Source organism: Saimiri boliviensis, chromosome 4 (assembly GCF_048565385.1).
Source record: "Saimiri boliviensis isolate mSaiBol1 chromosome 4, mSaiBol1.pri, whole genome shotgun sequence".
Lineage (NCBI taxonomy): Eukaryota > Metazoa > Chordata > Mammalia > Primates > Cebidae > Saimiri > Saimiri boliviensis.
In genome coordinates, this window is record NC_133452.1 from 129,334,679 (window position 1) to 129,352,153 (window position 17,475).

General features: G+C 38.8%; 1 protein-coding gene across 1 annotated transcript in view; it reads right to left on the reverse strand.

The window, feature by feature from the left end:
- The window catches only part of LRRC1 (leucine rich repeat containing 1), a 130,810-nt gene that overhangs the window by 69,383 nt on the left and 43,952 nt on the right, over positions 1 to 17,475 (reverse strand). The window contains exon 2 of the mRNA XM_039467806.2: positions 12,786 to 12,903. Coding sequence (XP_039323740.1) covers positions 12,786 to 12,903 — 118 coding nt within the window. The remainder of the gene's footprint in view (positions 1 to 12,785; positions 12,904 to 17,475) is intronic.

The following is a 17,475-nucleotide window of genomic DNA, read 5'->3' on the forward strand; positions in this document are numbered from 1 at the left end:
CTAGGTAGTGAGATATAAATGTTTTTATACTGGGGAGACAGAATTATGATTTTAGAGTTCAATAAACTTGAGACCAAATACCAGTTCTACTACTCATGAGTCATACAACCAAAACTTTCTAACCTGAGACTCGGTTTTGTCACCTGTAAAAGGAGATGGCAAGCTTATTTCTTGGAGACAGTTTGAAGATTAAATGAGATAATATAATACATATGAAGTACTTAGCCTCATACCTGGTACACAGTAATCACCTAATAAATACGTTGATGAGAAGGATCCACACTGTTCTCTTTGCTTTTCAGCAATGTTTCTTTATATTTCACTATTAATTCTCAACAAGGAACATGTACTTTAAAGAACATAAACCAAAAACTACATGATCCTAATAACTGATTTCTCTGCCCTTCTTCGAATGTTCTTTGTAGTCCTCTCAGGGATAGGTCAAATGTAACTCACTTCATTTACACCAAGTTAAAACAAGGAAACCTGCTGAATTAACACTGCTCTATATTGCAGGGAAGAACTTCAAAGAGGGAAGCTCACTGGCTGCTTGAAGCAGAGGTTCATGTAGTATACCACCAGTGAGACAAAACTTGTAGCAAACCAGGTCAGAATTAACCAGTTGCTAAGTCAGTCAGTTTGCCCAGAGAAGATAGAACTATGGAAATGTGCCACACTAAGAAAATTTCCTTGTGACTGAGTGACCAATATGAATGCTAATGGAACTAGGTACTGATGTCACCACATCAGCATCTCACCTCTCCTCGGCATCCGTATCCCAAAGTTAGATGTTCCATCACAGTGCTTACTGAATATCCACACCCTGAGAAAGGACCACGGAATGATTTCGTCATCACTCATCAGAGACAGACAAAGTCATCTTCATAGAAGAAAGCTATACCTGCTTCCAAGGGACCTGGGATACTCATGTTATCAAATCTCTTTACTTTTCCTTCAAATGTAAAACCCATACATTCCTAGTTTTTGTCTTTCCTGATTATCACTACACTTACGGGAATGTTTCAATATAACAGTTACCTCTGAAATGTTATGTCAGATCTTTCTGAGAAAGCTCTTTTATTTTGTATTGGATGATACGCCATTTCTAGCCATAAAAGATTTATAGGCCATGTGTGGTGGCTCATGCCTATAATCCTAGCACTTTGGGAGGCCGAGGCAGATGGATCACCTGAGGTCAGAGGTTCAGGACCAGGCTGGTCAACATGGTGAAACCCCGTCTCTACTAAATATACAAAAATTAGCCGAGCGTGTTGACAGGAGCCTGTAATCCCGGCTACTTGGGAGGCTGAGGCAGGGGAATTGTTTGAACCTGGGAGACAAAGGTTGCAGTGAGCTGAGATGGCACCATTGCTCTCTGGCCTGGGCAACAAGAGTGAAACTTCGTCTTAAAAAAAAAAAAAAAAAAAAGGATTTATGAACCACCTGTTACGATCTGAATGCTGGTATTCCCCAAATTCATCTGTTTAAACCTAATACCCAATGTGATACTATTAAAAGGTACAGCCTTTGGGAATTAAGTCATGAGGACTCTACTCTCACGAATGGGAATAGTGCCCTTATAAGAGAAGCTCAACTAGAGGAAGATGGAGCAATAAAAACAAAATAAAAGGGGGTAACACAAGCTCCCCTGTCCCTTCCATGATGTGATGACATGGCAACAAGGTGCCATCTTTGAAGCAGAGAACAAGTCTTCATGAGATACCAAGTCTGCCAGCACCCAGATCTTGGACCTTCCAGCCTCCAGTACTGTGAGCAATACATTTCTCTTGCTTATAAATTATCCAGTCTAAGGCATTTTGTAATAGCAGCTCAAACAGACAAAAATACCACCTCTCAGGGTGGGCCACTTCTACAGGTGATTGAACTTATTCACTAGCGGTTTTGTGGCTCTCTTTTTTTTGCAAGTTTAAATGTCTTAGAATAACATTTTCCAGTTTTTCATCTTCAAATTCAGAGGGTAACTAGTCTATACACTGTCCATCCTTCCTCTCAAAATAGAATAAAACTGACAGCTCTGCCTTTATTATCTTCAATAAACTCCAAAAACAATGAAAAGCACCACTCCTCCTGGGTTCCTTACCTCAGGTCTATCACTAACTAGGAGTGTGATTTGGGGCACATGAAAACTTCTTCAATGCTCAGTTTCTTCATCAGCCATCCCTGAGAGGCTAATAGCCACAGCTCACAGAATTCATGTGTGGATTAAATGGCACATGTGATGAAGCAGGACAATAACTGGCATATGGTGCACAGTATCTAGAAGTTGTCTTGAGCCAAAACCTCACCTGTATCACTCTATAGCTCATGCCTGCTTGTGTCCTCAGCCACCCTGCATTCTTACTTGCACAGTCTTCTCACAGTCTTAGTTGTGATTTTCATGACCCAAAATGATAGAATTACAGCACCTATACTGAGTGTTCATTCTATACAAGGCACTGTTCTACATAGTTTATGTTATTTTTTCTAACAAAAACATACTTTGAATCTAGTGGAGGTATTTACATGCACGGCCTCTTTTAAGAGTAAAAAAAAACCTCTATAAGGTTGGTGCTATTAAAATCATTTTACAGATGAATAAAATGAGGCAGACAGAGGTTAAGTAATTTGTCCAAGGTAGTGATCGTTGGGCTCACACACTTATAATGATGACATATTTCCTAAAGCGAAGTACTCCAAGGATTCCTCAAACATAAACCTCTAGTTTCTAAAATATATTTTTAAGAATGCAGTTTTTAAAACTTCAAATAAAAAAGTCACAAATAGTTACATAGGTTTTATGCTATTAACTTATCAGTGGCCATCAATCATGTTAACTTATGTCTAGGTTTATGCATTTATGTGCAATTGTGGAAAGGCAAGCTACCCTCTCCTCTTTGGACAGACATCTTGAGTTTCTTATCAACATGTTACTCACTAGGAAGTTGTGAAAGTACAATGGGATTGTGTGTGCATTTGTGTGTGTCTATGTGTGTCTGTGGTGTCTATGTTTACTAGGTGTGATGGTTATTTTTATGTGTTAATTTGATTGCACACAGGATACTAAATTAAAACATTATTTCTAGGTGTGTCTGCGAGGGTGTTCCTGGATGAGATAAGCATTCAACTTGGTAGACTCAATAAAGCAGACTGCCCTCCCCAATGTAGTGGGCATTATCCAATCTGTTGAGGACCTGAATGGAACAGACAGTGGAAAAGGGAGGAATTTGCCTTTTTTGCTTCATGCTTCCCTGTTTGAGGTAGAACATCATCTTTTCCTGCCTTTTGCCTGGAATTTGCACCATTGGCTCCCCTGGTTCTCAGGCCTTCAGACTCAGCCTGGAATTATTCCACTGGCTTTCCTGCAGAGGGCAAATCCTGGAACTTCTCAGTCCCCATAACTATATAAATCAATTCCTAATAAATCTCTCAGTGAGAGAGATTTATTAGAAGTTGATTCATATATATATGTATGATGTCCTATTGGTTCTGTTTCCCTGGAGACATTTAATACAGAAGGCTTGAGTGTGATCAATGGCATAAAACCATACAATTTCAGCATTCAATTAAGTGCCAGGTGTAGCAGATGATCTAGTGGTCATTAATGGTCATAGTTCCTCTCCTCTTGTAGCTAACTGAATTTCCCAGCTCCATTTAATTAAGTCAGGGATATAAAATTGTCTGCAGACTGTTGATAGAAATGATGTATACTATCTTGTTGGCATGGTTCATACATTAGTTTAAACATTTCCTATGTGCAATTCTCCATTTTCTTCCCCTCCCATAAAGACTTTGTGGCTGTTAGTTGAATAAGGATGTGACATCACAAGAAGAAAGAAGCCTAGATCCCTGAAAGACTACGTGGAGCACAGCCTCTTACCACCTACTTCTCCAGGTAATAAACACACACACTCCATAAACTGTAAACTGAATAGCAATAAAATTCCTCACTGTGTTAAGCCACTGAGATTTTTTAAACAATAGTCTATGCTAATGCACAGAGCTTAACATTTCACCTAGCAGAGCACACCCTTTGCAACACAGTAGTCAGCTATACAATAAAAAGAGAAATAATCCCATGACAATTCATATGACTTTAATTGTTATTACTATGTACTGAGTTTTGGCTATTATGTTCTTTGATTTTTTTGATGAATCTTAAAATTTTCAGTGAATAGTTAAGAGAGAAGCACTAAGATATTTCCATTTATATTGCTGACTCCATAAAGCTACAACAAATATTTGAAATAAATTTCTAACAAATAACAATGACAACCCAACTGAGAAATCCACTCATTGACTCCCTCTAAATTTGCTTCCAAAGTATAAGAACTGTTAGACTGCTTCTTACCAGCATCGAATCAAAAATGCCTTTTCCTTCGTTCATGTCTTTTTCATATCAGTTGCTACTGATAGTAGTTACTGACACTTTTCTGAACATAATGAGCACTTCATTTATACCACCATATAACAGTCATTATATTTGTCTGTTGTACCTATGGAGTTGTTATTTCCTTAAGGGATAGAACAGTTTAGCACAGAGCCTTACATTTAGTAAGTACTCAAAAAATATTGAAGTAAAAAAATTTAAATTATTATTGAGATGGAGTCTCACACTTTCACCCAAGCTGTAGTGCAATAGTACAATCTCAGCTCACTGCAACCTTCACTTCCCAGGTTCACACGATACTCCTACCTCAGTCTCTCGAGTAGCTGGGATTACAGGTGCACATCACCACACCTGCCTTTTTGTATTTTTAGTTGAGATGGGGTTTCACTATGGTGGCCAGATGGGTCTCAAACTCCTGATCTTATGATCTGCCTGCCTCAGCCTCCCAAAGTGCTGGGATTATAGGCATGAACCACTGTGCCCAGCCAAAAAATTATTATTATTATGAACTACAGTTCTTAACGGTAAGGATTTCTTAAAGTACCAAAGTTTTAGGCTTTTTCAAACTGAAAACAATACAGAAATTTTTTTTTTTTTTTTTTTAAGGCAGATACTTGCTTATCACCCACTCTAGAGAACAGTAGCATAATCATAGCTCATTGGAACCTCAAACTCCTGGACTCAAGTGATCCTCCCAAACCAGCCTCCCAAGTAGCCAGGACGATAGTCACACACCACTATGTTTTTAACAATCATTGTCATTATTCACTTTGAGCCAACACCCTAGTTAGATTAAGGACTTATTCAAAAACTTATAAAGCTAATTTTAAAATCATATCATTTCTATATTTAATCCTTAAATTGCAGTTCTCAGTACTGCTTTTCATTCCCTCTTTCCCTCTCGACTTAAGCCCCTTTTGAAGTGTTGTTTTTTCTAGCTTAGTAAGAGGAGAACACTGTTTGCAGTAGTGTGAGCATGTTGCTGTCATCATCCTGACAAAAAAATGCCATCCAGCCTTCAGCTGCCTGGAGGCTCAGCACCATTTGGCTCAGCCAGATTCACATGACAAAATGAGTGACCTCAAAATCCAAATGATGTGAGCACTGTGACTGGAAACCATCAACCAGATACCTACAGAAATTGTCTGATTAAAAAGTAAGCAGAAACTATCATCCCATATGTTAGGGTTTTGTTTTATTTCAGAAGAAAACACTGCAATTATTTTTCCTTCCATAACTTAGCCTGTTTGGTTTTAGAAAATTCAAGATCTAACACAGAACATAGCCTGTACAGATAAAGTGAATGAATGAGCTAGGGAGAGATAGCGGTAGGAAGGAGCTATTTAAAATAGATAAAACATTTAGAGAATCTGTAACTGAATGAAGAACTTCTTGCCCTGAAAAACATATTCAGAGGTGTTGTTCTCAAACTCAGATCTATTACAGTCTTGCCAATTAAAAAAAAAAAAAAAAAAGAGTAAGAGACAAAAGTTATATAACCTACAACTTATTCACCAGTCACAACTTTTCTGATTACAGAATATTAACAATATTAACAGAATAAAGAGGAACAGTAGTTTCCTATTCTATATTTATGTTCTGAGGAAGCAAGTGGAAGGAAGACCACTTGACCCTTTGAAGGCAGACCAAAAGACCCTTCCAGGTGGAAGCAGAAAAGGAATATGAAATGGCAAGAAGAAAACAGGTAAGAAGTGTAAAATATACTCATCAAAAGAGATATTTGTAAAGTTTACCCCAACTTTTTCAAGGCTTGAAACAGTTTCCATACATCTTCATGTTTAAACAATGCTCACTGAAATTTGCGGAATGGAAAGGTGATGAGAAAACATCACAGAAGCCTGAGTCCTCTTCACCCCCACTTTAAAGATAATTATAATCTGGAATTAAAATGTGTGTAGAAGGCAATTACATATTTTTTCTGCATTAACTCTGTAAAGTTTCTTCTCTGTAGGTTTACTGCTGAGTTAAAAACGAGGGAACCGAGGCCAGCACAAGAAAATTAGACGCCAATTTATTCAGCTCCTGGGCGACGTTCCGTTGTCCCAGAGAGAGGGGCCAGGGAATTTGTGCCTGACTCCTCTCAGGAGTGGGGTTTTATAGGAAGTGAAGGCGTTCGATTGGATTTGGAGAAACAGGATGTGGACAGGATGAGCTGCTATTGGTAGGTAGGTGGGCTTTCTGGTGAGCGGGCTAAGTGCTGAGTGCAGAGGGGATTTCCAAGGCGGAGCTAGATGATGGGCATATTCTGATAACATAATTTTCAAGCGGGGAGGGAGATGGGCATGTTCGAACTCGTGCGAGGCAACCAGCCTTACGAACTCTTCTTCCTAACAAAAGAGAAGGTAAGGCTGGGCACAGGGGCTCACGCCTGTAACCCCAGCACTTTGGGAGGCCAAGGCAGGCAGATCACAAGGTCAGGAGTTCAAGACTAGCCTGGCCAATATGGTGAACTCCATCTCTACTAAAAAATACAAAAATTAGCTGGGTGTGGTGGTGGCACGTGCCTGTAGTCCCAGCTACTCGGGAGGCTAAGGAAGAAGAGTCACTGGAACCCGAGAGGTGGAGGCTGCAGTGAGCTGAGATCACACCACTGCACTCCAGCCTGGCAATAGAGTGAGATTCCATCTCAAAAAAAAAAAAAAAAAAAAAAAAGAGAGAGAGAGAGAGAAGGTAAAAGTTAAGGCAGAGAGGAGGCTCACAATGGGAAAGCGGATGTACTTGTAAAGGAAGAATCCAAGCTCTGGGCTCAACCCTGTCCAGCCAGCCAGCCTAAGGTACAGTGAGCACAGAGGCATGCTCTCTTTGCTGAATGTCTCCTGTGATATTTTAACAATGGCAGTGACAAGGAAACTCTCTCCTACTGTAATGTATGAAGTCCAGCCACTGGGGCAGTTTGCTAAAGAAAGTGCTAAATTTGGGCCCAAATTAGGCAGCAAGAAAGGAGAGAACAGTGGCTTAACTGTGGCAAGTCTGAAGTCCACATGGGTAAAAACTCCCTTCTGCCACACTTCCGCTATGTGTATATAGGTATTACAAACAAACAAAAAAGGCTAATCGTTCATAACTAAGTAGGAGAACTTTTAGGCACTCTGGAGTTACCACTTGCCAGAAAGGGCTCTTTTCAGGGCATAATCAGAAGTACCACAATTAGATGCTATCATTTCAGCAGGCCTCGAGATTAGTTTTAGATTTTATGAAACAAATCCATAGCTACGGACCAAACATTGATCAGCATCTCATGGTTGGACAGTGGACAACTAACCCAATCATGTACTTGAAGTCCAGCCTCTAGACGAGGGTGAGACAATGTCCCTACTGGTAGGCAGTCCACTTAGTCTGCAGTGCTGTCCTGGTGCTAGTGATGACTGTACTAAAACTATCTTACATTTAAGTTCTTGTTAACTCAAGTTGACAAAATAACTGGTGAAAGTATGAAGTCTCTGGACATGTTTTTTTAATCTGCAGTTCTATTTGCCCCATAAGAGAAAGAGACTCATGACCTCTTTGGCATGTCATGCTAATACTGACAAGTGTTTCCTTACCTTCAGCCATCCGTATTCCACCGTCGCAATTTTTGCCATCCTGGTGTAGCCCCTGCGTTCTTTATTATTTGCCTCATTCTTTTAAACTGACTTTTAAAATTTGGATGGGATTTATTTTTAAAGGAAAATTGTTTTAAATCACTAACATGAATTCAAAACTATTATCACCGCTAGATATAGAACATAAATATAACGAATACAATATGGTGTTATCAAATTTTACAGATGCAATCCAAAAGGAATAAAATTGAAAATAAAAGGATAATTTTCTCACCATGACTCAAAATTTAAAATTGCTGTTTTGCAGTACCACGTAAAATCATCTCCAGCAGTGCTGGTAGTATATGCCTTACACTTTAGGAAAAACTGAACTAAATGGATAATGATATAGTACCGTGATGTAAGTCAAATTACAGCACAGACTATAAAATTCAAATTACTAACCCTTGAGACAGGAACCATGAAGCATTAAGAAAGTCTGCCCTAGATTCTTGATGAGCAAGACCCTACTATGTGATAATACCACTTCTCACACAATCGGAGGTCATTTTCCTCAATCAGCCAGCAATCAGTGAGCAGAGAAAGCAGATGCAGGGTCCAAGCATTGAGGGATATGCGTTTCACCACAGAAAACTGCTGCAGAACTTAATTCTAAGTCTGTACACTTTTTGTGAGGCGAAATGTTACCAGCAAATTCAGATAACTAGTTCGTATACTCCAATCTATGTTCAGGGAAAACACCTAAGGTTATTTTTTTTTTCTCTCTCTCTCTCTCATACATGTTTTAGACATTTGCCTGTTTAAAAAAAAAAAAAAAAAAAATCCACCAAGTTAAGACATGAGAAGTGTGTCGCTTTCCTCAGCTCTCACTGGGCTTGTACAGGGAGCAGGGTCTTGTTCTACTCGCAAAACGAGGCCCAACAGCATCAGAAGGGGCTTGCCCAAAGTTACCACGTGCTGACAGCAGAGCCAGGGCTCTACGCCAGGGTCCTCTGTGCTGGGCACATCTAGTCATTCTGCGGATGAAATCATACGCACTGTGCCCATCCCATGGCTCTCTGCTTGTCCCTCAGGAAAAAAAAAAAACCTCACAGCCTAGATAATCCATAAGCACTACCCTCCTTTTCCCTAAACTCACACTTTTCTTTTCCAACAGAGCACACAATTCTCTTGACTTTGTGCCTGAAATGGCAGAAAACAAAGCCACAAAAGTCAATGTTTGGAGGTCTTGGCAGTCCTTCTTGGCCCAGAAAATGAGCCTGTAAAACTTATCTCTTCATTTACAAACTTTTTTTTAAAGAGAAATCCAAAACCTGACTTTTCTCCTCACTTGAGTAAGGAAACACCCGGAAAGGTCAAATTTTGCTTTTAGAATCAAAGCAAACTTGAGCCAAAGTCAGCTGTAGCATCTGATCCTTTAACCAGGTATGGAAGGATGGAATGGCTGGAAGATCTCCCACCTTTCCACATGGGAGGGTACAAGGGTGCCTGAGGGGAGAGAATGTGGACTTGTAATCACAGGAAGCCGCTGAAGGAAAGTTAGCAGCAAGCCTACAAGTGCTGATGTCTAAGATCTTTCTCCTTGGTGTGGTTGGGGGACCAGCAGGGCTGGCATTCCCTAGGAGCTTTTTAGTGATGCAGAACTCCAGACCCACTCCAGACCTACTGCATTAGAATCTTCATTTTAACAAAAGTCTCATATAATTCCTTCCACATTCAAGTATGATAAGCATTAATCCAGTGAACTTGATACCAAATAACCTTCCCTTCCTCCCCCATGGCCAAAGCAATGCAAAATCAAGAACTAAGCAAGGTCCTATCATGACAGTGACCAGCCCTGGTTATAACCCTGCTACAAACCACTCGGGCTAGGTAGGGACCCAAAGGAACAGCCTCTGACCAGAAAGTGGGCACTGTCAGCTGGGACAACAGAAGACCAGAGGCCTACACAGGCCTCCAGGCACCAGCCGCAAATCCTCACAAATGCCTGCACCTGTACAAATTCAGGATCTCACATTGCCTCTCCAAATACAGGCTTTGTGACTTTTATTTGCCTGCTCAGTTGCCTAGGGTATTCACATTGATATGATTTTATCTGCCCAAAAACTGAGAGAGGAAGCCTAGTGAGATCTACCTGACCAGGAATATGCCTAGGCCTCCTGTACCTGTTGGTTACAGTAAATGGTGACCCTGTTCTTCTGCACTGTCATATGTGCAGATTCATTCATTCTTTTAACAACCTCTGGGAAAGTCCTGAACCTTCCATGTCTTCCCTTTTAACCCAACATCTAACACACACACATCATGCTACTGAGCCAGAGCCAGGCCCTGCCAAGAAGAAAAGGGAACAGTTAACTCCCTCTCAGCATTTCTAAGACAGCAGAGTAAGAAGGTGACAGTTCTGCAGGATCCTTCACAAACTCCAACACTTGCAGCAGGAAAGGTTGAAACATGGCAAAAAAAAAAAAAAAAAAGCAGCGTAGGTGTCCCAAGGAGCAGAAACATTTTTGTGTCCTGATAGTGTCTTCAGCGAAAGCCTAGTTTCTTTTATCAATGTGCTGGAAGGTAAACTAGGACACACAGGAAGAAGCATGCAGCCCTTCTTTCTAGCTACAAATATCTGAAAAGAGCTGATATGCAAACTGATGAAACTGGTGACTGACCAGCGCTGACTTCCCACGGAGCATCCCATTAGAGTTAATTATGGACTGGGAACTTCTGAGTTGTATGGTTTCTTCCCTCCCAAATAGAGCCAAAACTTTTCATCTTTCATCTTTCTTAAGTTCTTCTGGATCCCTTTTTATTTCTAATACCCATTTCAAATTTGCAATGTATATTTCTTCAGATTTTGTGACTTCCGCGACCATTTTACGAAGTCACTGCTTCCTTGCAGAGTTAATAGCTAGTCATTCTTTATAACTTAGATAACTGCTAAGACAAGAGAATCATTTCAATCATGTATACCCTGGGTAGGTACTATACAGGCTAATTTCTGAGGCAATTCTAGCCTGGCCAGATCTCAGATACCCACCTCACCCCATACTCCAGTATACGCGAAGATGCTCATCAGTAACTTCTGTGCTGAGGGGCAGGGTCATGCTTTGTACTGGTTGCCATCCACCTCCCAGGAAAGCCAACCTTTAGAGTGGACGGTGACCTGACATGTACCCTATGTCTTATGGTTGGCAAAAAGAGGTAAGTTGGGTCAACTTATCTTACCCATTCCTCACTGAGAAATCCTTCACTGGCAAACAAATGCTACAGCAGGGGCAAAAGCCAAACAGTACATAAAGAGAAGTTACAAAAAGAGGCCACAAGCCAGTTCCAACAAGAGCAGGTCAGTGAGGAGGGAAGAACAGAGGACCCACAAACAGAAGTAGACACACTGGAAAAGAGAGGCCATGAAACCCCCAAGATAGTGTCAAATGCAAGCTTGGTGCCGCTGCTTTTGGTGTATGTTAATGCCACTTCCTTCCTTACAATCAAATTCACTTTACCTAAGTAGATCTGGGTTCCCTCAAACCAAATAAACCACTCTAAAACAAGCCCCCCCGCCCCCCCAAAAAAGTTTTTTTTTTTTTTTACTTTTTCTAATACCTTCAAAGTAAGAAATAATTTTCATGCAAAATAAAAGTATGTCACCATCACATGGCTAAGCCAGAAGACAGTTTTTAATTTTTGGAATGTTAATAGATAACAGCAATTTACAACCTACTAGAAGTTGGCAAAAAAAAAATATTATTTTTTCTTCACTGTGTTTTCAACCAAGTACTGATTACCACTCCTGTATTGTAACAACAATCCACAGAAGAATACTATGTCTGGGACCTGAGGTTTCTGTCAAAGACATCAGACTGAAACATATAGACCTAAAGATAATTGATGCAGAAGGAACTCATAGACTTTTGTAGGAAAGCAAAAGCAAAACACAAAATAAATCAAGTGTGTTAACAGTAGAGAAATAAAGGAATTACTTTTTAATAAATAATTCAGACCATATTTGAGACTGTCCTGAGGAAATTGTACCAGGGTCCTTATAAGAACTAAATTCCATCACTAGACAGGACCACTGGGAGTTGCTTCTTTAATTTAATAACAAGGAGCTATAACAAATATGCTATAGCAAGGAGCAGCACCTGCCCATCTGGGAAGTACTCTAAAGGGTATAAAACTCAGGGATAAACCAAGGTACCCATTTAGAAATGAAAAGCATTTGAGTATCCCGTTAGGGTATCTATTAGGATGCCCTACTCAAATGTTCAATAAAAATGAATCAATAGTGGGATCTGGAAATCAAAATAAACTCACAAATATACTACAAAAATTGAAGTGGGCAAAACCACCAGCAGCCTAATTAGAAACAAATAAAGACAGAAGATGCCCGAAGGCAAGCAGTTCTGTTCACCACAGGGAAAGCATACCAAGCAACCAAGCCACAGGCAAAAGAAACAACCCTTCCCCAGGACAGGTTTCCCTTGCCATAGCAGCACTCAAGCATTGGACAAAAACCATGCCACCAGTCCACAATATCATGTTCAGCAAAATGAGTGAGCAAGGTTAAATGGCTTCCCAGACCACTCTCTAACTCTAGGAACCAGATTAAATTTACTTGGAGAAAGCTGTCTCCTAAAATTTGTGTTATGATTTTTCTTGAAAAATGCCTATAATTTAACTGACCTATTGAAAAATGGCATTAATTTCACCCCAAGAATCATACAGTTTTCCCAAAACTATCAGAGAAAGCATCTTCAATAATATTTATCTAGCTATACTTACTAAAACTGCCCCCAACATCTGAAGAGACAAAGAGGCAACCCAAGTGGAATCTTTCTTACCATTTCGAGACACGTCTAGTTCCACCAGCTGCATGAAGTTTGCTATTTCTGGAGGGAGCCGCTGAATCTCATTATCACTAAGTCCAAGCTTTCGTAATTTGACTAGCTGGAAAAATTGCTGAAAGACAAAAGAGTTTCACAGGGATTTCACATATATTTGTATCATAAATTTCTGGGCTACTATGAAATGTAAAACAATATCTTCTTAAAACTAATGAAGATTGTACCAACATCAATTTCCTAACTTTGATTGCCATACTGTAGTTGTGAAGATGTTACCATTGGAAAGAACTAGGTATAAGGTACCTCTCAGTACTATTTTGAACTTCCTATCAATCTACAATTATTTCAAAATAAAAAGTCTTTAAAAATTAATGAGCAACTTAATGAGAAAAGCAGTCACTCCTTTAAGCTATTCAGAAGACAGAAATATCGACTTATGAAAATTGACATTAAATCTGCAATGTCAGACATGTAAAAATGTCTTTTAAAAATATTTTTAAAGTATTTTAAAATTTAAAAATATTTTTAAAAGACATTTTAAAATAAATTATTATACATCAAAAGTATAATAAATATTCCACAAATGTGTACAGGCAAAAAATATATTTTTGATCAATGTAAAAAAGCCTTTACTGGATACTTCCATCAACCATGGCAAACTGAGCATATGCTCTTTCCCCACACTTTTTAAAAATTGTATTATGGGGGGCTGGGCGGGGTGGCTCACGCCTGTAATCCCAGCACTTTGGGAGGCCGAGGTGGGTGGATCACAAGGTCAAGAGATCGAGACCATCCTGGTCAACATGGTAAAACCCCCGTCTCTACTAAAAATACAAAAAATTAGCTGGGCATGGTGGCGCGTGCCTGTAATCCCAGCTTCTCAGGAGGCTGAGGCAGGAGAATTGCCTGAACCCAGGAGGCGGAGGTTGCGGTGAGCCGAGATAGTGCCATTGCACTCCAGCCTGGGTAACAAGAGAGAAACTCCGTCTCAAAAAAAAAATAAATTGTATTATGGAATTTATATGCAGATGAACATAAATGTAATGTGAAATAAGCCCATGAAGACAAAGAAAGCAAACTAGATATGCAAGAAAATCCTTTAAGCTGCAAAACAGAGGGATGAATGGTAATTAATAAACAAATCAAAACAAAGCTAAAATTTAAGCCTGTGGGGGTGAGTAGCCAATAAAAAACTAGGTCTAGGTACCTCTGGGGAAAGGAGAACTGATTGAAAATTTATATAAAGAACAGTTAAATTGCCACATTCTCTTCTCGACCCTGCAGAGCCAGGCAGGAGCCTGGAAATTTCCCCTCTATTGAAGAGTTAAGTCCAAACACAGCTAAGTACAGCTGAAGGTGGGGGTAATATAACCCTGCTAAAAACAGGGGACTGAGTCAAAGCCTGGTCAGTGAGATCCCACCCTTTCTTCTCCCCACAGCCTGGCTCTTGGGCATGAGCACAGACCTGCAGACACTGATCCTCCAATAGAGAAGCTTTAGGTTATAAGCCCCAACAACAAATGGAGCGTCCCAACAGGCCCTTCACCTCATCTCCAGCACCACATGCAAGAAAAAGAATGTGCGTACACACATGGAGACACACAAACACCCCACATCTCAGAAGATAACAAATATGATGCAGGAAGCAGGAAAAAAAAACTTCTTCAACCAAAAAATAATATCCTCAGAGAAATCACAGAAGATGAAGCAGCACAATGCCATAAAAAGCATAATTCAAGTAATTAGAAATACGATTTCAGAAAGTGAAAAATATTGTAGCATTGATAAAAGAATCCCATAAAAGAGTTAAAAAATAAAGTTAGTAGAGCCTTCAAAGGTGAAATAAAAAGATGAAAAGATGGGAAAATGGGAGAAAAAAGGAGAGGAAAACCAATGGACCAGCTCACAAGTTACTACAAAATAATTTGTAGTTCAAGAGAGAAATACAGGGAACTGCAGGACATGCCTTTTCTGGTTTGAGAGGGCCTGCCATGCGACCAACAAAATGAATGAAAAAACAGTTCATTCAAGTATTCAAATGATACTATAAAATGTTAGAACTCCAGAAATTAGATTCTAAAAGCTTCCAGAGCCAGGGAAATAAAGGAAAAAGGTCATAACAAGTAATTGGGTATCAGAATGGCACTGGACTCAAAAGCAACCTTGAAAGTAAGAGGGCAATGAAGCGATGCCTTCAAAATTCCAAACAATCATAATTCTCAATGTAAAATTATATACCCAGCCAAACTATCAATTAAGTATGATTATAGAATAAACACATTTCAGTCATGCATGGTCTCAAAGTTTAGCTTCTTTGAACCTTTTTCAGGAATCCATCAAAATATGTAAGTAAACTTAAAAGAAAAACAACCTGAGATCCAGAAACAGAGAATCAATAAAACAGAGAAAGGCAAAGGAAATTCCCAGGATAAAATCATGACAGGAATTCCAAGATGTTGTTTGAACATCAGGCCCCAAGAACAACCTGTCTACACTGGAGCAAAATATGACAGGTCCCAGAGGGAAGTTTTGAAAAAATAAAAACACACCCAGGGAATTATCTGATATGTTTGGAAGTATCAAAGGAGATTTACAACTCTTTCAGAATGTTTGCTGATAAATTAGAAATAGGCATAAAGAAAACAAAGAAGCAAAAGGAAAGAAGGTAATTAATACCAGGGAAAATATAAAGTCAAAAATATATAATCACAATATAAAATTTGATTAGGAACAATACTTACATTCATAACATTATAATATCTATATCTGTAAAACCGAAATTTATGTTATATCAATATTGAGAGAATGGGAAAGAAACTGTAAGAACTAAAGCCTCATGTTCCGTAAAAAGAAATCCATAAATAACTCAAAGAAGAAAAAAAATCTAGCTGTAAAAGTATGCCGTTTGGCAATATGGAGGCAAATATTTGTAGAAATGGCCAAAAGCCAGAAACTGGAATAGGGAAGGAGGCAAGAGGATGCTGTTACTCATTGTCACACTAAACAGCTTATTAGATTTTTAAAACTATTTGCATACTAAAAATAGAAATTAAATTTACAAACAAAGAAGTCTCTACTGAGGTTACAGGATGCTCCAAATGTTAATTTTGTAGGATGCTAACATTTAATAGACTTCATCTTTCTTTTTTGTTGTTGTTGGTAAAAAAGACTGTATATTTATATAATCATACAATTGCCTTTTGGAAAGCAATTGGGCAACATGTAACAGAAAAAAACTTTTCAAGTCCACTGAAATACTTCTGGGCATCTGTCCTCATAACTGAAAATAATTCACAAATACATATTTACACTATTATGAGTAAAAATAAAAAGCTAGAAAACATACATTCAAATAAGAAAAATGATTGCATATTAAATAAGTCAATATTATGCAACAATAAAATAGACATTATAAAGACCATAGAATTGAAAAAGATTTACCATGCAAATATAACTAAAAAAGAAAACAAAATTGCAGATACACTACATTAAAAGAGCATGGGGGCATGTGGACTGACAGGAAGAGAACAAGGAATAAAAAAGCAGTTACGTTAGGTGGTAAGGATAATGCATGAATTACTTCACTTTTTAATTAAAAAACCTGATTATTTTTTAAAAATGAACTATAAATCTCAGCAAATGAATGCTACCAATTAGCTATACAAGATAATGAGGAAAGTGCTCAACAAAAGGACTAATCCTTTGCATTTCTTTACTCATGCAGTTGAGATTTAATTTCTTAAGGAAAGATATTGAAGTGTCTTTATACTGGCTGTACTAAAGCATCAGCCAGCACAAAAGCCATTCAATAGAGTCACATATTTGAATAATTGAGCTTATGCCAATTGTTCAGAGTCTGACAGTTTCATAATACATCAATGTGTTTACTCAAGCATGAAAAGCTCACTTTGTTTTCCAGGAAAGGCATAATACCAAAACTACAAAACCCACCACCATTTCCATACATCCTGGGACCATTCAGGAACAAGACAAGAAATCAAGTCAGTAAGGTACTTAGATGTACAGTGAATAATAAGTTCACTTTACATCTGTGGAAACAATAACCTACAAATCCTCACATCCAACAGAAGTCATAACAACACACAAATTTAAGGTTTGGTTCTACATGTTAACAGCATCCTCCACTAGAGCCTGTCACAAATACTACTTTATTCAACTTGGGAAATACATGCCAGATGTAAAAACAACCCCATCTGACATGATCCCAAATGAAACCAGTAATTTTTTAATCCTTCCCTCATTATCCTGATGTGATCTTAATATGGTATCCAAAGATCAAGACAATGCCACGGAAACTGTATGAAATTCTCAAATATTCAACTTCCCGGAGAGTCAGGAAAAATAACTCACGAAGCTATAAACCCTTCTGCCTTGTCTTTGAGATCAGCCAGAGCACATGAAAAACAATTCCTGTAGCTGTCTTGGCAGGACGCCGCAGCGCAGTGAAACCATGTGACAGAACACACAGACACCATTCTTCAACTCTACCATGTTTGATTATAGCTCACTGACCCACTTAGAGCACATTCTGTACAATTATACGCAAAAGAACCCAAATTGGCTTGGGTTCTTATGCTACACCCATCTTCTTATAGCCACCATTGCTTTTAGTAGATACAGCCTTTAATTTGGCTAAACAAAATGTTCTCCCATTCTCCATATCTGA